The sequence below is a fragment of the Synchiropus splendidus genome, chromosome 1, assembly GCF_027744825.2.
Source record: "Synchiropus splendidus isolate RoL2022-P1 chromosome 1, RoL_Sspl_1.0, whole genome shotgun sequence".
Classification (NCBI taxonomy): domain Eukaryota; kingdom Metazoa; phylum Chordata; class Actinopteri; order Syngnathiformes; family Callionymidae; genus Synchiropus; species Synchiropus splendidus.
The window spans coordinates 68,529,240-68,551,767 of record NC_071334.1 but is presented as its reverse complement, the minus strand read 5'-3'; the positions used below and the strand labels follow the sequence as shown (position 1 = coordinate 68,551,767).

The following is a 22,528-nucleotide window of genomic DNA, read 5'->3' as shown; positions in this document are numbered from 1 at the left end:
ATGGACACTATTTCAAAATCTGTTTCCACTGGAACCTTCCTGCAGGACCAGTTAATATGCATGATCAAAGACTGAGTTTTTCGATACTTGTTGCATTTATCGCCAAACAAGACGAATGCAGCAAACTAAATCCACTTGTCTACTTCCTCTCGTCTGACACAACTTCAGTGACTGATTTCTGATGTGCAGGCCAGAAAAAGTGACACACTGCTCAACTTTGTGTGAGAATAAAGAAAATAAATTCATGACAAGTGTAAATCCTTTAATCATTTGATCCCATTAAATGATATTTCGTTAAAAAAGCTATTTAAAAAAAAGAAATCTTTGTACAAATTTGAGAATTCAGCAGCACACGTGTCTAAAACAGTACAAACTGTAAACAATTACCGGAGAGAATTACACTGTAAGAGGTCAGCTTCAAGTCGCAGTAGCTCAAAGGTAACGGATGCTGTCAGGACTTCAAATGTCCGTGACAGAGGAGGAACCTCAGCAAACTTCGAGAACTCAGCAGTCCAGGTTCTGATCCAGAACCTCAGCTTATGCTTTGCTCTTGGCTTTCTTCTGCAGGCGAGTCCTGGTGGGCTCGGTGAGGACCAGCGGCTCCTGAATCACCATGGCCGGGTACTTCCTGCCCAGCAGTTCCACCTCCACCTTTTGACCCACCGAGCACAAGTCCAGCGGGAGGTAGGCAAACGCCAGACTCTGCTGGCTGCTGTAGCTGTAGGCGCCGGACGTGGTGTTGCCCACCACCTGAGGGAGAGCACGAATGAGGCATTTTAATAATTCATTTGCATACACTCATTCTGAAGGCACATTTTCTTAGTCGCTTTTTCATTCACCATTCCTCCTTTTACTATACTTTTACTGTATTTTATAACTTTTTTTAGTTTTCATGCATCATTTTTACTTGGACATTGTCAACTTCAGTGGCTGCTTTTCTAGTTTAGTTTTTTCAATCGATATTTTTTATTTACTTTTTTCTTAAGCTTTCATTATTGCTTGTTTTCTCACTGGAAAGAATGTCCTATTCTCACACTATTGCTTTTTATTATCAGCTAATTGTGTCTCTTTCTTTTGCTGTCACAATGTTATTTTCTCCGCGTGGCTGACCTTCCCCTCGTGCCACACAGTCTCGTTGCCTTCGGGGTCGATGTCCAGAGTTTCCAGGCTGAGGTAGGACAGCTTCCTCCTCAGACCTTTCGCCTTGATTTCCTGAAGCGCTGCTTTGCCAATGAAGTCTGCGGGCTACACAAACACACACACACATTCATCAGTGAGGAGGACATCATCAGGTTGGAGGAGAGGAGAAGAGGTGACACCTTGTTGAGCTTGATGAAGTAGTCCAGACCTGCCTCCAGAGGGTTGGTGTCACAGTTCATCTACGACAGCAACAGTCAGTTTACAAACACACACACGAGGAAAGGTCCATGCTTGTGGGCATATACATGAGTACAAGAGTCCTGGTTAAGGTTTCCCATGTGTTTTGGAAGCTTAGGTTTAGGCAGAGAGGCTGGGGAAAGGGTTATGGCCATGTGAGGTTAGGATAGAGATGCAAGTATGTGTGTGACTGTGGGTGTGTGTACCTCGGCCCCCCAGGCTCTGAAGCCCTTCTCCAGTCTGAGTGATGTCATGGCGTACGTGCCAAAGTTGTCGATTCCTTCGTCTTTTCCCGCCTCCATGATGGCGCTATAGACGGCGGCCATGTTCTTCTGGTCCATGTAGAGCTCCCAGCCGAGCTCCCCTGAAGAGCAGACACACTAGCCAGGTCACTCCAGGTCTGACGTCACGCACACCCGACTGGACTGGACTCTGTACCGGTGTAGGAGATCCGGATGGCTCTGACCGGGGCGCCAGCCAGCTGGATGGACTTGCACTGCAGGAACTTGAAGGTGCCGTCGCTCATGTCCTCTGAGGTGATCTTCTGCAGGACCTTGCGAGCGTTGGGCCCAGCAATGCCAATCACGCCCAGCTCATCCGTCACATTGGTGATGTCCACGTCGTATCCACCGTTAGCAGCTTCATCCTGTATCCACCTGTTTGGATCAACACCAAGGTAGACCAGAGGATTATGACCACGGTGAGGCTGGAAAACTAATCTGAGCGGTGGCGGCTGCTCTTATGGCCACAAGGGGGCGCGGAAGGTCGCGAATCGTCCTGGCTGCAAAATGTGTTGGGAGAAACAGGACCCTACACATTCCTGCCTTCTGATTGGAGCAAACAGCAGGGCGTTGAATTCACAGCTGCAGCGGTTTTAGGTTTCTAGATCAAGCAGAAATGCTTTACGCACAGCAGGGGGTCCAGCGCTGACCTGGTGTGACTTGTTCTACAGAGCAGGTTCAGAGGGTTTTGCAGATCCTTCTCTGCTTTAGGTGTCATATAGGTTCAGTCTTCAGGTTTCATGGTCTGTGATGTGATGACTGGAACCCAGCGACTCCAGTTGTCGACTTGCGCATTGCAGACTTGTGATTACCAAATGATTCTGTACCAGTGTTAACAAGACTTGAGATTTGAACCGTGCGAGTCCCACCCCGAAAACTCGCGTGACGCAGTGAACCATCGACTGTCAAAGACTCGAGTGGAAGACTGAACAAGTCATTTCCAGTTCCGCCCAGAGACGACTCTCTGATCCCTAAAAGGTCTGCTTGTTTCTGCCTGGAAGTAAAGCTGAGTTGAACAAACGACTCGAATCGCACAGTCAGTTCTGTTTCCACTAAGATGAGTACACAGTGGAGGACTCTGTGTCAACAGCTCTGTCTCCAGTTCATTCTGTTGTTGGAGCTGTGATGTAGTGAGTCATCCGTGCCGCAACCAAGGAGATGGAGCCGAGAGGCTCACGCCCTGAATGGACTCACTCTTCGCCAAAAACAACAACTCTCCAACTGCGAGGTTCACATGACCAATATTATTGATATATATTTACTGTAATATCATTATCTATATCAGGAGAGAGGCCTCAGCTCTGCTGTGAATGAGCTCTGGACGTCAGGCGACCAGGGTCACAATGAAGGCTGTGGGGTCCACTCACCTGAGGTCGTGCAGCTCTGACCCGGAGCCTGTGAGCAGCATGAACTCGCCCGGCGCCAGCTGAGTGATGGTGACCTCCGCGAAGACTCGCCCTGCAGGGGTCAACATGTGGCTGATGTTGGTCTGTCCCACCTGGAGACACAGAGTGAGAACAGGGCGGTGCACAACAACAAGATCCGCACCCCCCTCAACTCCACCTTGGGCATGGTGTTGGCAAACAGCCGGTCCAGCAGCTTGACCGAGTCTTTTCCTTTCACCATGAACTTCCCGAATGGCGTCAAGTCGATCACCCCCACCTTCTCCATCACCAGCTTGCATTCGCGGCCCACCGGTCCGAACCAGTTTGTCCGGCGGAAACTGGGTCTGAAGGGAACATCAGAGGGCTTCAGAACCAGCGGGCGAGGTAAACCTGTCTCACCAGGGTCGCCTATACAAAAAAACACACTCGGGACTCAGGTATAGACCACGGCAAAGTATGGCCCGGGGTCCGCAAGTGGCCCCTTGCCTTTATTTATTCGGCCCCAATGAGGTCAGAGCAAAAACTACAAAAATATATTGTAGTTTTTGGTATCAATCATTACTAACTGAATTCTAACCAACCAGTTATTTGTAGGTTCGGTAAAAACATAGACCTGGAATAAGCTAGCATGTGTATTTTTGTGTTTTTCTCCCCCGCCCCAAGCTTGTAATCATTACATTGAAATCTTAAATTCATGAGAATGTTTCAGTCAGCAATGCTCTTTTTGAAGGTATTTGAGTATTTGTCTCTAACTTTCCTTCCCTCACTCGTGAACAAGACCCCAGGATAGTTGAACGATGATGATGAATGAATCAGTGGACACACATTCACAAACTAGGACTTCTACATTAACTCCGTCCCGAAGCAGACTCTCCCCCCCGCAGCTGGGATCTTTGCAAAAGTTCAGATGAACTCTGGAATGCTGCTGTGGAAGACCGCAGCAGCTGAGTGAGCCAACTGTGCCGATGGACAAGATCCAAATAGCTGGTGTCACCAGTATTCCTAGGCTCACTGGGCATGTGTGGAATGATGGTGTTGTCCTGATAGCAACTGTCCTCAGGAGCATCTGTCTACAAACCACCTGAGAGCATCTCATCTCTGTCAATACCATTTCTACCAACTCTTCGTCTGGACGTGAAATGCCATAGATGGAGACCAGAGTAGCGTCTTATTTATAAGCCCAGAGAAGCTGGGGACGGCAGCTCGGACTTACTTGTATCCTGTGTCATCACCTGGTTTGTAGAACCAGTGAGGCTGTTCCCAGCCAGCGTGGAAGCCCATGGAGCACTTGTCCTTCAGGACATCGTACAGTCCGCTGGTCCGACTGGTGGGTCTGCCGGCGAACCGCTCCTCTTTGGGGTAGCCGACTGGATCCAGAATCGAAGTTCGTAAACAGCAAGAACAAAAAAAACTTTCCCAGTGTTGTGGTGCGACTTCTTACCCACGTTGTTGTAGCCGTACGACTCTCGAGCTTTTGCACACATGAACGGCACGTCGGTCCACTTCCCGTAACGGTTAGGGTCGCACTCGATGAGGTCATACGGAGGCTCGCCATTTCTGATCCAGTCGCTCAAGAACTTTCCAATACCGCCGGCGTGAATGACCCCGTACCTGCACGCAAAAGACATCCGGGTTTTGCTTCCCGAGCCAACATCGCTAACGGCCTCTCGTACAAACCCAAATCCGATGGCGGTCCAGTAGTTCCTCACACCGTGGTGTGGTCCCACCATGGGCAGCAGGTCTGGGGTATACGTGATTGGTCCGGACACAATGTTGATGATGTCGGCTTTCTTCAGCACCGGCACCATCTCCATGGCCATCTCCACGTGCTCCATGATCCTGTCCAGGTCCGACTCAAATAGCTCCTTACCGAAGCCTGCAGCAGGACACTTTAGTCTCGGCATGATGACGCCAACATGGAGCGACCGACAGACCTGGAGGAACGCCGTCTCGGACCCAGGAGTCCTGAAGAACCATCTTGTCCATCTTCTCGTACGGGCCGAACAGCAGGCCGTCCCGCTCCTGACGCAGGTAGTAGGAGGCCTCCAGGTCCCTGATGACCGCCAGCTCCTTCTTCAGAGCCTTCACCTCAGGCACCGTGGCCGTCACCACGTACTGGTGGTGGACCGGGATGGTGGGGTGCTCAAACCCAATCATCTTACCCACCTCCCGAGCCCAGAAGCCTGGAGAGCCACACAGAACTGTCTGACACACTTGTCCAGAACCAGAAACACAAGGGAGGTCATAGATGAAGTCTCTGAACCGTGAAGCTGGAGATGCATTTGCTCGCCCCTTGGTGGGTCATGACTGAATTTTGTATATTCTTCAGTACAAAAAAATAGTAGATAAATGTTTGATTATAAATAATAAAAATGCAGATTCAAAAACTTAATTTAAGAAATAGTTAGGTGAATGTCAATTCAATATAATGCCAAAAAAAATATGGACAATGTTGTTGTTGTTGTTTCAAGATTAAATAGAAAGAAAATGTTGTTAAACTAAATAAACAGCAGCAATATAAATGCTTTGAAAAGAGAAAACACAACTAAGTTCCAGATCAGTTTGTCTTATGAACTTCCACAGGTCCTGAGGGTGAGGTGCGAGCAGAGCAAACCAGTGCAGCAGGACCAGGGGGTGTCTCCGGAGGAGTGGGACAATATTTAGTTTGGTGGTGAGCGGGAGGCAGCTGGTTATGTCACAGGAGCGGCTCTGTACTGAAAGCAGACGTGGACGTTGGCGAGGTTTTTAAATCTTGCTCCACCACGAAGTTATTGGCTACGATCAGACTCGGCTGAACAACTGCTCTGTGGCTGGACACCAGCCAGACGAGCATATGTGAGTCTGGAGAGTCCAGGGAGTTCAGCTGAATCAGAACACAATGTTCCAGCTCTGGAGACACGTCCACAGCAGCAGGGGAGATGCAGTTGACCACGGTCCTTGACCACACCGGCTGATGTGGACAGCCACCTGTACTGGTCGTGATAACTAAAAAAGCAGCTCATGGAGCCAAGGTTCCACAAGCTCATTTCCAGAGTTAATATGCTGGAGACAATGCAGGAGTGTGGAGACCTTTGAGTCTGGACTCTTGTGGACACTTGTGTCACCTCAAATAAGGGAAGACATAACTTTCTTCAGCTGGAATGGATTTTATGGGGTCAACACACCATGACCTTTGACCTCAATTCAGCCCCGGGGAGGTCAGGGGTCCAAAACCCTTAGTCTGACTTTCAGTCGAAGAGCATGAGAACCTCTCGCTAGGAGGAGGGTTTGGTACCAGCTGCTTTAAACCCGGGTTGAATTTCAAACTCTACTGGAACGTTTCACTGTAGCAGTGATGCAGTAAGCCCAAGTGGTCAGAGCCTTTTGGACCTTCAAAAACATTCACTTTAATTCTGGATGTTTTGATCAGCACTTGATCAGCAGCCATCGGTGTTAGATCAGGGAGGAGGCCTTCAGGTGCCGTAGGAAACGCTGGTGCAAAACTTTGTAACTCTGTAAGGAAGTGAAATTTCCAACAGTTGCGACAGCACCAAAGTGCAGAATCATAGAGGCCACCTTCAGAGGAGCGCTAACCCAGACGACCAACGCAGGAGGTGTGTGTCTGCTGCTGCGCTCAGATTGGATGAGGAGACTCGCACTGTTTGTGTTGGACTTTGCTGAAGAACCCACGAAACTGGCGCACACCACAGTGTGTGTGTGCCTGGTTTAGGTATACTTGTGAGGACCTTTTTGCCAGTCCAAGGTTATGCTTCACTGTGAGGGTTAAAACTTCAAAATAACTGAATCATTATAATTGGGTTTTAGTTTGGTTCTGGTTAAGGCGAGCCATGTGTTTTGCAGGGTTAGGTTTAGGGTGAGAGGGAAGGGAATGTCAACGATCATCCCAACAAGAATAGTGTGTGTGTGCTGCTGAGTTTTTGCTCAGATCTTTCCTCCAGAGAAGCGAAGACATGACCAGCCCGATCCGATGTCCTCGTCACACACTGAGCCACTCTGATAAACAAACCCGGTCAGCAGGAAGCCCCCGGAACCAGAGCGACCCGGTTCTGACTGGCTCCTGTGGGAGCGGTGGTCCAGAGGGCGAAGGTCTGAGCAGATAAGGCTCTGAGACAAGCGGCGCTGAGTCAGCAGACTGCACGGAGGAGACCTAGCTCCTGCCCCAGGGAGCTGGGACTGACTCCCTCAAACTCACAAGTCGCCTGGTTCCAACCCTTAACAGTCTGCATTCGTCTTTGTTTTTGGCACTGGCACCTTTTTATTTCATCCACCTTCTTCTGCCACGAACATTAGAAACAAACTCTAAACTAACTCTGTCCAGATGCAACTGCTCCCCCCCTTTCAGGACACGGACCCTTGACTTTACCTTCAGGTTGTCCGTTCTTGTGGACAGGTCTCCGTCTGACTTGCAAAATCTCTAGTGCTTTACTTTGCTCTACTTTTTCCTTCAGTATTTTCCCTGATTTCGATGCATCCACCTATCTATCCATCCCTCCATCCATCCATCCCTCCATCCATCCATCCATCCATCTTCCTGAACAGACCTGTGGCGTTGACGATGCGGTTGGCCCGTATGGTCCCGTGAGGAGTCTCCACGTCCCACTTGCCGTCCGAGGTCGGCTTCAGCCCGGTGACGGGAGCAGGGTTGTAAATCTGGGCTCCGTACATGCGCGCTCCCGCCGCCAGCGCCATGGTCAGCGAGTACGGGTCGATGTGGCCGTCGCCTGGCGTGTACAGACCAGCCAGCACCTGCGGAGACCAAGCCCGGTCAGACCGGCGTCGACAACAGTGGGCCCGCTCCGTCACCGACCTTGTCCATGTTCAGCAGAGGGAACAGCTCCTGGACCTTCTCCGGCCCGATCAGGTACTGCGGCGTCACGTGCCAGTGCGTGCGGGTCATCTGGTACTTCATCTCGTCCACGCGAGCCGCCGTGGAGGCAATTCTCACGCTGCCCGGCTGGTGAAACCCCACCGCCTGCAGACGAGGGGGACATGAAACCGGTCCTGAGCTCCGGCCTTAAACAGAAGCTCACCTGTCCGGTCTCCGCCTCCAGCGTCTCGTACAGCTTGATGCTGTCGTAGTGGACCTTCTTCAGGTTGATGCCAGGGTGGTAGTACGTCGTCAGGCCGGCCTGAAACACAAGACACGTGTGAGTCGCACCTACGGTCGGTTCTCATGCTGCTGACACTCCTCAGGTCCACAAGAAGTGCCTTTCTCATGATCACTAGACAACCTCCAAGATTGTAGTCCTTTTTTTCTGTTAGAATCTAATGGTAGTTTTTAATTTTTTACTTTATTCAGCTTACTTTCTGGCAGTTTTTTTGATTATAAGCTGCAGACATTTTTTTATGGTCGGCACAATTTCTAACATTCTATTTTTTTCTGCTGCTCTGCTGCTTTTGCAATTACATTTCTGTTGACATTTGTGTCGAATGGCCAGCTACTCATTTGTTTTTCAAACCTGATCCAAAAAAATGACCTAAATACTGAGAGGTTTTTTTATACAGTTTTCTGCAGTACGTTGGATTTTTTTTTTTTTGACAATTTTTTTTCTACAGTTCATCAAGAAGGAATTTGTTTCTGTTTCAAAAGTTTAATTCCAGATGCTCGATTTTAGTTTTTTTAACAAGGTTTTTTTGTTTGTTTTATTTTTGTATCAAAGGACTCTTCCAATCCTGATTTTTTTTCTTTCACAGGTTCTGATAGTTTTTTTGCTTTTTTTTTTGCTATATATATATTTTTTTTTTTTGCTATATATATATATTTTTTTTTTTGTTGTTGTTGTTTTTGTTTTTTTGTTTTTTTTGAATTTCTGACTGTACTTGTTTTATTTTTTTTCAGGATTAGAACAGATGCGAAATGTGGGATTCATTTGCCATTAATCACGAGTTAACTCAGCTTTAGTGCGATTCATCAAGACTGAAATTTTAGTCTAGTGACAGCCCACATTCGGCTGGACCTCAGCGGTCTGTGCAGCTGGAGGAGCAATAAATGGGTCAAAGGTCAGTGCTCGCTATCTCGGAATGTGAAATAAGCATTCTGCTCTTTTTCCACTCGTGAAACTGTGTGATAGAACCTTTCATTGCAGAGAGATAAAATCAAACACAGTTGAATCGAAGAGAGCAGAGTCAGACTGGTGTGACTCAGGAGTCAAAGTAGGCAAAATTAGACCTCTGGAGCCACAATAAAAGGCATGAAAGTCAAATTGATAGGACACAAAGTCAGAGTTGTGCAAATCTAAAGTAAAAGTCAGAACTAAGATGATAAAAGGTTAAAATTATGCAATACACCGTCAATATTGTGTACTTATAGTTGTGTTTTCATCTTTCAAAAATGACTTTTCTTGATTCTTACTATGTGACAACAATGTTCATCTTTCCATCTGTGGATTTAAACTCTGATGTCTGAATCAAAACTATCACAGTTGTGCATCTGAGGTTCATTGAGCGACACAGATACTGTGTTTGGGGAGTCAAACCAGTGTGTCTATAAGCTGCAGAGACACGATGAACGTCAGTAACTAAAGAAGCATCTGTCCAAGTTCTGAAATAGCCAGAGAAAAAAAAAACACGCGGGTAAATAGGTCACGACTTGAGGTGACCCTGAACTGCCTCAAGCTTCCCCCAACTTGACTTGGCTGAGGAGCCATTTCCTTTTGTCTGCTCAAGCACGTCGCTGGACTGGGGGTGACTCTGGTTCGGAGGAAGGATCAAACCAGCCACGCCATGAAACATTAGCCTGCCGTGCTAAGTTAAGAAGCACTCATGTTTCTGTTCCCAGGTTTTCTGTCTTACAGCCATCTTCCTTCAGCAGGAGAAGCCCGGACTCCCCAGTGACCTCCTCCAGCTCTTCACCACAGTGTTCAACTTCTCTCTCCATCATGTCTCCGGGCCGACAGAGGGGGAGCAAAGGTTCTAGTCAGAGTCTCTCCTGGATGATCCAGACATCCTCAAGCTTCTCAGCCCGTGGTCAGTTGGGCTTCTTATTTTATCCTCCACAGTTGCAGTTAGCCTGAACCTGATGTGTTTGCATCAAAAATATTATTTTATTTATTCTGACTATATGATTAAAACTTTTCCCACTAATCTAATTGATGTTTTTGATGGCAGAAAGTGACCATTTTGCCAGTGTTTTTTTACTACTATTTATTATTATTATCAGGATTGTCTTTAGTGTGGACACCGGAACACGGTGTGTGTATCTGGTGTATCTGGTGATTGTCCACAGACAGAAACACTCAGATAAAACAGTCCAAAGTCTGACAAGTGGGGAACCTGAGTTTGTTTGTCCATCCACTGTGGCCCCTGTGACTCGCTGAGCCACTCATTGACTCCTGAACACGTCCCCTACTGATAACTCTCCGGCCCTGCTTTGACCTGTGGTCAGCAGCTTGAGCGAACAAGAGAGAGAAGCTCAGTCATCCAGGAGAGACTCAGAGTAGAACCTCTCCAAGAGAAGACACTGGTGTCCCCTGGACAAGTGTTGTGTCCTCCTTAGAGGGGGCCCCGGGGCAGACCCAGGACTCTCTGGAGAGATGATGTCTGTCGGTTCAGAGTTGGAGGAGTTTCCTGGAGGACCGCTCTCCTCGAATCTGACCGAACTCCACCGACATGACCTGACCTCAAAGTCTCCTTCAAAATAAAAGCCTGACTCACAGCGTGCCAGGTGGATCCCGCCGTCAGCTCCGTCTTCTCCAGCAGAACCACGTCCTTCATCCCTGCCTTGGCCAGGTGGTAGGCAAGGCTGGTGCCCACGCACCCTCCTCCGATGATGACGGTCTCCGCCGTGTCCTTCCATCGTTTCCCCAAAACCGTGGACGCGTCACTGCCACAACAGCACCAAGTTATTCTGCGCTCAGCTCCAGGGCCAGATGACACCTGACTCACCTGTGGTCCCCGGGCCTCCCGGACGAGCAGCTGATGGTTCGGATTAGATGACGAGGGACGCGAAGTTTCCCCCGAAATTTAGCGCTGACTAGGTTTAAGACCCGCGACATGACGGCGGCTCCGCGCGCGGACTCGTAACTCTCACGCTCTCCCGCACTTTGCTGAGTGGAGGGTACAAATGTCGGACCCGCTGGGTCCCGCCCACTTCACACCACTGCGGATTAACGCTTCGTGGGCCAGATCTGGGTCCAGTCCCGGACAGGACGCTCAGACGGAGGAGGAACGATCCACTGACCTGATTCTTCACTTCCGTTTCTGAGTCGTTTCTACAAACCGAAGACGTGACGTCACGGGTGAAAAACGAGCTCCACAAATGGGTCGAAAGTTTTAAAAATCCCCAAAGTTAGGGCGTGAATGCGCGAGAACATGGACCAGGAACTATTTTTATTTTCAGATTTTGCTACTGTTTCATGTGAATTCTCCCAGACTATTATGGCTTTTTCCCTCTGCGTTGAATTGTTTATTTCATTTTTATTTCTCTGTATGTTTTTTTATACTTTTTTTTATAATACATATATTAGTTTGTGGTTGAGAAAATATGCATGATTATTTTTGTCCCTATTAAATTATTATTAAATACTATTGCTCATTGAAATATTTTAAATAACAAAGAAATGTCATGCATTTAGCAAAATATAATCAGAAAATATATTTGCAGCCGAGCCAAGGAGTCAATATTAGTGTTCTAGTTCCATTAAAACCATTGAGGTTCTTGATATGATAGATTAGTGTTCATAGTTGGATGCAGATTGCAATATATCAATATCAACATTCATGAAATAAATGCAAGTTTGAGGCTGAATTTTGAGGCTGAATAGGTTATGTAAAAAGTTCAATAATCAACCCGCTGGTGTGACCCAGAATGCTCCGGGAAAACACACACACTCTCGCACACTGGGTTTATCACTGTCTCGGGTCCTTGAGCTCTTTATCGCAGCTGCAGCAGGCTGGATCCTGATAGCTCCACACCAGCCGCTCAATCAAACAGAAACACTTCTGCTTCAGTTAAAATCACCATCACACCATCAAGTGCTCAGTCTGGACGCTCACTGGCAGGAGCTCCTTTGTTTGGGTGCACAGGTTGGACCCGCTCAGTAGCTCAGGTGAGACTGCGCTCTCACCCTGGAGAAGTGCAAGTCGACGGGGAAGCAGATGTTGTTGGAAAAACACCCCCCTGTGTATCTCCACGCGTCTGTTCACTCGTGAGAATGACGACCAAGAAACCAACAAGTTACATCCAACAAATGGATTCCCTGACAGAGGAGTCTAATACACACGCAGAATTCTGGCTCAGCAGCGACACCTGACTTAGCCTTGGCAGTTGTCCAAAGGACAGACAAAAAACTATCTGAGGTCTTGACCTCTTTATACACAAGTATAAACAAGTTCTCCACGTGGGCTCCGTCCTCCGTCTGATTGGTCCTCAGCTGTTGACGCCAGTGCCGTTCATTGGCTTCCTCGTAACTATGGCAACGATCACAAGACACGCTCCCCTCCTTCGGACCCAGGTGGCTCTTGTGGGGACGAGCACCATCCAGCCCTGGAGGAGATGGTTCCTTTCCAGCCTCCTCCGTCTGACCTTGGACCTGCCAACAAGTTCCACGTCTGCTCAGGCCTCCAGTGTCTGCTTCACTCCCGCCATTGTAACTGTAGCTTCTCTCTTTCTCACGCACACTCATTCAGCATTCCTCCGTCTGTGAATAACTTCTTTATTAGTAGCACAAGCAATTCCAACGATATTAATATTGTATAATAAATGCACAATTCCCATTAATATGACTCCACTGCCTCCAGAAGAGAGGTGGAATTTAGTTCAGTTCCTCGTCACATTGAGTCTCTCACTACATCCCTCATCCACCTCCTGCGTGCCGAGGGCAGGTCGCAGGGGCAGTAGTGGAAGTGAAGCGGTCCAGACTTCAGTCTCTCCAGACACATCCCTTAGCTCATCACTGAGGTGTTCCGCTAAGAGGCATCATCTCACTTACCCCACTCGTCCAGGAGACAACTCATCTGTCGTCTACCAAAGGTTCTCCCCTGAGTCTCTCCCAGATGAATCAGCTCCTGCCTCAAAGAGAGACCAGACAGAGAAACTGCAGTGAGAGGAGATAGCGGTCAGTGGAGAGCTTTGTCTCCTGGCTCAGCTCTTTCTTCACCATGATACTGAGGTAAATACGTGGCGGTCATGAGCTTGTATGTGTTTCTAACTTCAGTAAAGCCATGTAGCTGAAGTCCCTGCTCCACATGTGTTCTATACTGTGTGACTGTGATCTGATTCCGCAGCATCGTCTGCACTAGTTGCATAACAGCCTTAGAACTGGTCCAACTCCCTGAGAGTCTTAGGTTTCCTCGGCATCTGTGGATGTCAGTCAGGTCTGTAAATGATCTCCACGGCTGCTCCGGGATCATATCCGCAGCAGCATGTCAGTGGCCATTTCTATCGCAGCGAGTCTCTGAAAACAGGTTCTGGTTCTTCTCATATTCGGGATGTATCAGTCCCCTGAAGCAACACCTGGGTGTGAAGATGCTCCATGCTGAGCTCCAGCGATGTGGTTACATGTGATGACCGCCTCTGACCCCGGGTACCTAGAGCTGCAGACCTTCTGATGCAAGTCCCAGCTACATACAATCTACTGTACCGACTCTCAAGTAGACACCCTGTTACACAAGCACACACACATGAAAACAAACACAGCACACACCTTTCAGCAAAAAAATCCATAACATTGGTACGAAGGAAAAACACAACACACAACTCACACTCGTTTGTATCTCTCCGTGTGCAAACCTCTCATTGCCTTTCCCCAGCCTCTAACCCTAAACACCCCTGAACACACTGGGTGCAGGAGGTTGAACAACAAGCGAGTGTGAGAACGTAACTAGGTCCCACTCAGCTCACTGAGCGAGGCCTCTCGCCCTGTTCCACATTCACTCGCCTCCCGCTGCCTTACATTCCACCCGGTTGTCTGGACGTGGATCGAGACGCCGCCATTCATCGCCATGACGACGGAGAGCCAGCCAGTGTGCACAGTGCAGTTTTCAGGGGTTCACTGCAGCTGAATTTGGGGTCCACTGTGAAAACAAGTTGATAATGACGACCTTGTTTTGAGACAGCGACTTCCCCCACCACCACACGCACCCCCTGCTACTGCTCCATGAATACCAGGTAAACACCATCTCACTCAGAAACTCTCTCTCTCTAAGGACTGGGACCAGGTCTTCGGCAGAAGTGACCTCCTGACTGAGAACTAGAACCAGGAGTGTCCTCTCTCCTGGTCGAGCAACTTAGCACATGCCAAGAACCAGATCCTGACCTGAATTCAGGTCCCGGGTCAAAGCCTATTTGGCTCAGCAGTCTGAGGTGACGCAAATGAACTGGACCTGAGTCCACTTAGGCCGGCTTCATACTGCACACTCTGCGTCTCGAGACAAAGTGTCGGCTCAAAAGTCCAACATGTGAACACAAGCAAGAACACTCTCAGCGGGTGGTGAGCTTCTTGCCTCAGGCGACTCATTGCTAGATAGCGGAAACTACGTGTACAGCGCGACTCCACACAAATAAATAAATGTCAACATTCAAATACAATTTCGCAAACCGGGAGACTGGTGCTCAGGAGGAGGACAGCAGTCCGTGATGCGTTGCGGGTGTTTGATAACTCGCGTGTTTTCGCCTTTATTAAGTTGATAAACATTTGATTTTATTGACAGACAGATTTGCTTAAATGAATAATGCTGCGCTCTACAGTCACTGTTTTCACTGCTGTGATCTCACAGCTGTCTGCATGAGGACAGTGAGGAGGAAAGTTACTGAAGATCACCAGACTATTCATATTCTGACGTCTGGATCTGGACTTCACAAACTAAATTATTCTCGACCGTCAGTAGTCTCGCATGACAAGACTCTTTCATGTTTAGTTTTGGCTGTGAAACACCTCATTCTGTTACAGCCGTGGCAGAAGTCCGTCATCAGTTCATATCTGAGGCGAGGATGACTTGTAGTGCTAAGAAGTGACAGAGAAATAAGCTCAACTGTTGCGCTGGCTGGTGACAACTTCCTTGAGACGTGCTTCATCGTGGGTCACAAACCAGGTATTTGAGTGCCGCCAGCTGAGGAGACAGAAAGGGACCTAAACCTAATTCAACCAACTCATCCTAACCCTGACACTTCCAGAACCCCAACCTCATTTGTGTGCCAGATTTTGACCTGACCCAAACCTCGGCACCGATCTGAACCTTAACCTCCTAACAATAAATCCTGAACAGCGCGTGACCTGACCTAACCTAACTGCACCCCTCACTCGAACCAAACTCAGACTCTGAGCACAAACCCAGCTGTAAACCTGACACCCACCTCACTGGTGCCGTCCGAGATCATAAAGAACAAGTCCTGGTGTTGTGAATGATCACATGGTTACACAAGAGACAGCGTTAATGTTTAAGACGCCGTGGTTACCAGGTGTCCGGCTTGAATGACTGATCATTGGTGGGAAGTTGACGGCTTCAGGATCAGGCTGGTGTTTTCAGAAACACTGAGGTCTTATGTTTGAGTGTGTGATCGCTTCACGTCGAGTTCCTCACTGGGGCTACTTCTTCTAGTTAGACATCAAACCGACCAGACATTCAGATGGTCTTCTGCACCATTGCAGTTGTCAGGAGAATTTTGAGGGTTCTCGGGGGGGTGCCACAGTGCCACACCCCTCAAAGACTGAGGTCAACTCAGGCCACTCGGCCCTGCCGAACCAAGCCACCTCCGCCCATCATCCACATGACACCTCACTAGGGTCAGACCCCCGCGCATGCCCTGCCTCGCACCAGCGTCACGTCGTCTCATGCCGGTCAGTGCTTCGCGACTTTTTAGAGATAAAGCAGACAGATTTTACCAAAGTCGCTGTTTATTATTATTATTATTCATTAGCACAGCCTTTTTAGCTAAGTAGCAATTTGAAAATTGAGTGATTTGCTAGAAATGGTCATATCATGCAAGGATTGGTTAGTTATTGCTTTCACAAGGGGCCAAAACCCAATCGTAGGATGAACAAAAGGTATCTTTATTCTCGCTGAAAACGGGGTGCAGCATCACTGTAGTGCAGGCTAGCTTACGGCAAACGCATCTTGGTCACATGACGGCCCAGAAAACTGGATCACCGTCTCGCCCTGGAGAAGTGGGGCGACGTCAAGGTTGGACCCTGAACTGCACTTGAAGGTCTGAGAGACTGAGGTTTGAAGTCGAGCTCAACGTCTGTGACAGTAGCTCAATAAGGATTGGGCCGATCTGAGCCTGCGTTAGCATCGGCGCTGTAGTTCAGCGTGATGACGCCGATCCGCAGAGCATTAGATTTAATCTCAAAAGTAAGATTAAACAACACGATCGGTTTTACGAACCCTTCTGAAGCTCATGTGTGGAAACAAACAAGCTCAAACTTTGTTTTTGTGCAACTCATAGTTGCAGCTCATCGGCAAACACAAACAACCTCCCGGACAGCAGGAACTGTATTGACAGACATGTGCTGGTACATCACGAGGAGACGTCCTGTCTGAGTGATCGTTTCTCCGGAAATGTGTTTTTAATCCAGACGCTTGATGTGCAAGGCGGAGCCAGATCTGGATCCAGATCGGGGCCATGAGTTTGACACATACACGTGCGAGGGTCCTACTAGTTGGAGCTGGTGTTTTCGAACCCTGGGACGATCGTCTTCATCAGCAGCTACTGCATGTACTTTGCCACCGACAATGATTGATCCGGAGCAATAACAAGCCGAACCTGAACAATGGGCTCCTCTGTGGAGGAACTGAGGAGGAGGAGGAGGTGGAGGAAGAGGGAGGCTGAACTCCAAAAAAGACAGGCGGTTCTCCGTGTGACATCAGCAACACCGCGCCCATCTCTGATTATAAAACCTGGGTGGCTTCGGCCGGTGGGTCTTCCCGAACTTGCAGGGAAGTGGACTGACGTGGGCCGGTTCTGCAGCACTCATCATGGCACCAGCTAAGAAAGTAGGTCTTATTTTCTTTTCCTCCCAACACTTTCACTCGAGAACGCAGTGCCGTCAGGTGATCACGTGACCTCCGTCGCAGGGCATTCTGGAGCGTCTGGAGGCGGGGGAGGTCGTGCTCGGAGATGGCGGGTTCGTCTTCGCCCTGGAGAAGCGGGGGTACGTCAAGGCTGGACCGTGGACCCCCGAGGCTGCCGCCGAGCACCCCGAAGCAGGTACGGAGGAGACGAAGTCGGGTGGCGACGTCACGTCGCGGTCTAAAGTTGTGCGTCTGTCCGGGTCCAGTTCGGCAGCTGCACCGGGAGTTCCTGAGAGCCGGGTCCAACGTCATGCAGACTTTCACCTTCTACGCCAGCGACGACAAGCTGGAGAACCGCGGCAACACGCAGAAGTTCACCGTGAGTCCCAAACAGCTGCCCACGCCACTCACTCACGCACGCGCGCGGGGGTAGGGGGTGAAGACGAAATCTGTTGGTGGTGGGGAGTGGGATGGGTTCAGAGGAACTCGGAGAGACCGGTTCTGTGGGGCAGAGACAGACGGGTACTGAGTGAAGTTCTTGGTCTGAAGACTGTGGTGCAGGTCCAGAGTGAGACTGGTCCTGTATGGCTGAGGCAGGTGAGATGGGTCTGGACCTCGGCAGGGTTCTCTATGTTGCTCCTGTACAAAACCACAGCACACAAAAAACCCCAGAATAATTAAAAAAAAAATGCAGTTTTGAAGGGAAAGATGACGGAACGGATGAGGAACAGTGTTGGTTTTTGCATCTATTTACTCTGTAATGGAAAACTATTGTTCTACTCCATGTTTACGCTCTGAGGTGGATCTGTGTATTGTATGTACTGGGATTGTGTTTACACGACAACAAGGAGCCTGACGGTGTTGCTTTGTGTTCATAAAAAAAAACAAACTGTAATCTGAACACAGTTTCAGCTTCATCGTGGGTCAAAGTTCAACATTAAAAGAACCGCTTTATAACTCGCTGCTCAGCGATGTGACAGTTGTGCGACCACAAGCTGGCTCCAGATAAGGAGGCCCTCTCCTTTCCGCTTCCGTCCCACAGGGGAAGCAGATCAACGAGGCGGCGTGTGACCTGGCCCGCCAGGTGGCTGACGAGGGGGACGCGCTGGTGGCTGGTGGGGTCTCCCAGACGCCCGCCTACCTGAGCTGCAAAAGCCAGGATGACGTGAAGGCCATCTTCAAGAAGCAGCTGGACGTCTTTGTGGAGAAGAACGTGGACTTCCTGATCGCTGAGGTGAGTGGGGGACTCTCTGATGAGTCTGGTTTGGAAAACAGACGCTAAAGTCCATGAAAAACGGGTAGAAAAATGTAATCCATTTTGCTAACGAAAGGGTGAAATTTTAATTGTTCAAATGGTGGTAGTTCAGCAGATGAAAACTATTAAGCAGAACATTTGGCCACTTGCCAATGTTGTCTGTTTTCTGCTCTATGGCGCCATCTTGTGGACATATGCACCACGGGCCGCTGATTGACTGAATATTTATTTCATACCACCTGACATAAACCTTGGCATCCTAACTGATTTGACTCTCTTTGTGTCCTGACTGGTAGGAAAAACTACCTTTAAATGAATAAATATAAAGGGAACCTGCAGTACTGCGCTCTCACCACTAGGTGGCCATAGAACCACCCGTTGATGTGGCAGTTCTGTTGCTGAACGTTTTCCTGCTTTAAATCTGGAGCAAAATTTAGACACCCCAAACATGACACCATTGTCCTGTCCCTGACACGTTGAGATGCATTAGAATCAAAAGCAGTATCACTTTGAGAGGAGTTTGTTTCAGTCCTGTCCATTATCCACTCAGTACTTCGAGCACGTGGAGGAGGCAGAGTGGGCCGTCCAGGTTCTGAAGACAACCGGCAAACCCGTGGCTGCCACCTTGTGCATCGGACCAGACGGAGACCTGGCTGGCGTTCACCCGGGAGAGTGCGCCGTGAAGCTCGTCAAAGCAGGTAGCACTCTCTGGCTGCGTGGAGCTCTGTCACCGGAGACTCTGAGTAGAGCAGTAGGGCATGTCAGAGGCACCGGTGGAGATGTTTGGAGACCAAGTTAGAGAGGACGGATGTTCGTTGGAGACGAGATACGGTGTTTGAGAGGAACCAACGATGAAGCCATGAGTCAAGGATGGTGAGGACGGGTGACGGGATGGTGGTGACGTCACAGTCGAAGACGAATGTAAAACTACAACAAGATCCTGTCGTCTCCAACTATATCTGTATATATTGTATAACTAGTAGATGTGAGAGTGTCATCTGGTCTAGTTCTCTAGTGTCAGTCTTGAGACAGTATTCATTGGTTGCTCCTTCAGTCATGTGATCCTCTTACGAAAGACTTGGGGTCACAAACCTCAGGAGCGTCCGGTGAAGATTGGTGCGGTGGCGCCATCTAGTGGCGGAGAGGCTTTAGACCCGGACTGGTAACCCAGTCAGGACAGGAGTTGGAGTCTGACACCAAGGCTGTGATGGTGTGGTTTACATGGGCCGTTGTTTTTTGACTGCTCTCCCTCCAGGTGCCGACATCGTGGGCATCAACTGCCACTTCGACCCCGACACCTGCGTGAAGACGGTGAAGCTGATGAAGGAAGGCGTGGAGAAGGCCGGACTGAAGGCTCACTACATGAGTCAGCCGCTCGCCTTCATGACGCCCGACTGCAACTGTCAGGGATTCATCGACCTGCCAGAGTTCCCCTTCGGTGCGTTGTTACAGACATGCTCACTGACCTGCAGCATTTATTCATGCTGATGAAGTCAAAACATGGAATTAATGCTTGCCAGGTTTATTTTACTTTAAGAAATTGCTTTTATTTAACTACTTATCCTCCACATTTGCTCTATCAGTTATGAGATTATTCTGTTATTTACTACTTCTATATATTTATTTGCATTTTATCAAGTATGTTTTTATTTCAGTGAAATGGTTATACTTCTGATAGTTTAAGCTTTTTTTAAGTCACTTTTCACCTTTATTTTACCAAGAAAGTTCGACAGTGTAATTTTATTTAATTTTAAATATTGCTTATGTGTTAGCTAAAGTAATAAAGTAATTTGATATAATTCATCTAATATAATTAGAAATTAGTCATTATGTATAGCATTTATTTGGTGTAATTTTTATTTTTATTTTTTTATATATTTGCTGAAAGTTAAAATGAACAATGGACCCTCCGTCTCTCCCTCCAGCTCTGGAGCCGAGGATCCTGACCCGATGGGACATGCACAAATACGCCCGTGACGCCTACAACGCTGGAATCCGCTACATTGGCGGCTGCTGCGGCTTTGAGCCTTACCACGTGCGCGCTCTGGCAGAGGAGCTCTCCACTGAGCGAGGCTTCCTGCCTGCTGGCTCAGAGAAACATGGGCTGTGGGGCAGCGGTCTGGAGATGCACACGAAGCCGTGGTGCAGAGCGAGGTAGGGACTCAGCAACTTCGGCTCAGGCTTTAGAATATCCTCTATTCATTGTGAGGGTGGTGAGAAGATCCGTCTGGAGCAGAAGCTCTGCACTGAGCCTCGGAATTAACCTGGTGCAAGTCAACTGTTTTCGTGGATTAGTGTCAGATGCTGTGTTTCCTCATAGATTTGTTTGAAGTTGATCTGACAGACTCACCAAGTTTAGAAACAGAAATACTTTTTCCACTGAACAAAGCTTGAATTTCACGGCTGTCATGTTCTAACCTGGCTGCTGAGTTGACACTACAAACGCCTGCCTCCCTCAGAGCTCGCCGTGACTACTGGGAGAAGCTGAAGCCGGCGTCCGGCCGGCCCCTCTGCCCCTCCATGTCTAAACCAGATGGGTGGGGCATCACCAAAGGTCACGCCGACCTGGTGCAGCAGAAGGAAGCCACGTCCAAGGAGCAGCTGAAGGCTCTGTTCGACAAGGCCGAGCAAGGCCAGTGAAGCCGCGAAGAGACGCGGCTGAGACGGCCGCTCGCACATTCCTTCACGTCAGCAAACCAAAACGATGATGATCTCTATTGGACCATTTTACCACGTGAGTCTTGTTCCAGTTGAAGGTTTGAGGCTTCACACCTCGGTTTCTCTGAGCCCGAAGACGCCACTGTTCCGTTGGTGAAAGTAGCTGGTTGTTGAACACAATAAAAGCTTGAGCAACTGGATAATTGTGTCGTCTTTGTCTGCCTCACTTAAGTCTTTTCCTTTGCGCCAAGAAATGAACCGAGAATGGGGAAAGTCAAAGCGATGAATCTCTGTACAAGACTTGCTCACCAGAAGGGGGTGCCATTTCGCCACGTTCAGATTCTCTTCAAAAATAATTTTAAAAACCATTTTAGTTAACACATTGGAGGAATATGAAACTTGCTCAAAAACAAACCGTAGATAGTCTCGTGGGTGGGAATAGAGTGATGATCAAGATAGGCCGAGGTGGAGGAGGCTGACTTGCTGTGGCCACTACTGATAAGAAAAGAAGACCTGTGTGTGGCAAATGATGCCTGTCTGGACACTGATCTCATCGTAGACATCTACTGTCCTAAACGCAGGGGAGCGCAAGCCTCAGCCGGTCTTCTACTAACACCGTTGAACATCATCACGTGTGCGGTGTATTGACGCTTCACTGCCTGTTTCATTTGAGAGTTAGCACTCAGCTAGTACAGCAAGTCAGCCACATCTAAGTGATACAATGCACGGATGCCTGTGCTACGCATTGCTTCATTTTAAATTGTATATTGGTCGTGTTTCTTGTGGATTATTTAATTTAAAAATGCGTCATTCTCTTAATGCGACTTTATCGTTTGTTTACGAATTGATATTTTTGTCGCAGTCGGGTTGCCGTACTGTCAACGTCATCACCCAGCGTGCGTGCTCGCGTCATGGATCATGTCCACGTGTTGATGTTGATGCTCCTCGTGCGCAACAACCGCCTTATCAACTGAATAAACCATCAAACGAGACGAATCATTCCATTTAATGAAACCGAATTCTGAAGTATGACGGCGTCCAATCTTATTTTTAGGTTGAGTTTCGCTGTTTTGGTGAGACGTTTGGAAAGCGAAGATGATACGTTCAAGTGGTGTAGGAAATATAAGAGGTTCGCGGACTTCGCGCACGTGCCGGCCAGACTTGGAAAATAAAACTTGGCTACGTGGATTTACGAACTGGTTTGGTGCCTCGATTGGTTATTTGGGCACACAAAGTTTAATAATCGTTGAGCGTTGGAGTCCGCTACTGGACACAGACTCGTTGACTTCACCTGGTCAGTATGGTAACGGCTTGTTTCTTGGGTGGCCAGGAACATAAATAAATAATATATAAATCAAATGCAAACGAGTAAAAAGTGTGATTTTCTGAGTCACAAGTATAAAAACTAAAAGTAAGTATATAATTATTACTCCGCAACTAACGACTATTCAACTCGTCAACAATAAGTCCAGTTGACTAGTCGGCATGTGACGTGTGACATATCTGAATGCGGTATTAAATTTGGCTTTTGATTGCGTAAAACGAGGTTATAGTTGTTATAAAGCAAGACAGGAAAACTGCTCTTCGACTGGGATTCGATTTTCAATGTGTGCGAGAACAGT

At 48.4% G+C, this 22,528-nt stretch overlaps 2 protein-coding genes across 2 annotated transcripts; one reads left to right on the top strand and one right to left on the bottom strand.

Moving 5' to 3' along the window:
* Positions 1 to 245: 245 nt before the first annotated feature.
* On the bottom strand, positions 246 to 11,207 carry dmgdh (dimethylglycine dehydrogenase). The gene is made up of 16 exons (XM_053873693.1): positions 10,928 to 11,207; positions 10,697 to 10,865; positions 8,074 to 8,172; positions 7,851 to 8,015; positions 7,585 to 7,789; positions 4,978 to 5,226; positions 4,721 to 4,919; positions 4,485 to 4,654; positions 4,257 to 4,410; positions 3,222 to 3,387; positions 3,026 to 3,156; positions 1,816 to 2,033; positions 1,584 to 1,741; positions 1,320 to 1,379; positions 1,111 to 1,245; positions 246 to 750 (listed from the first exon to the last, which is right to left on the bottom strand). The coding sequence occupies exons 1-16, from the start codon at positions 11,035 to 11,037 to the stop codon at positions 538 to 540; spliced, it is 2,601 nt and encodes an 866-aa protein (XP_053729668.1). The 5' UTR covers positions 11,038 to 11,207; the 3' UTR covers positions 246 to 537.
* Positions 11,208 to 16,811: 5,604 nt separating this feature from the next.
* On the top strand, positions 16,812 to 21,098 carry LOC128764210 (betaine--homocysteine S-methyltransferase 1). Its single transcript, XM_053873784.1, has 8 exons — positions 16,812 to 16,975; positions 17,057 to 17,189; positions 17,260 to 17,372; positions 18,036 to 18,227; positions 18,799 to 18,946; positions 19,504 to 19,686; positions 20,174 to 20,402; positions 20,708 to 21,098. The coding sequence occupies exons 1-8, from the start codon at positions 16,958 to 16,960 to the stop codon at positions 20,886 to 20,888; spliced, it is 1,197 nt and encodes a 398-aa protein (XP_053729759.1). The 5' UTR covers positions 16,812 to 16,957; the 3' UTR covers positions 20,889 to 21,098.
* Positions 21,099 to 22,528: the final 1,430 nt, after the last annotated feature.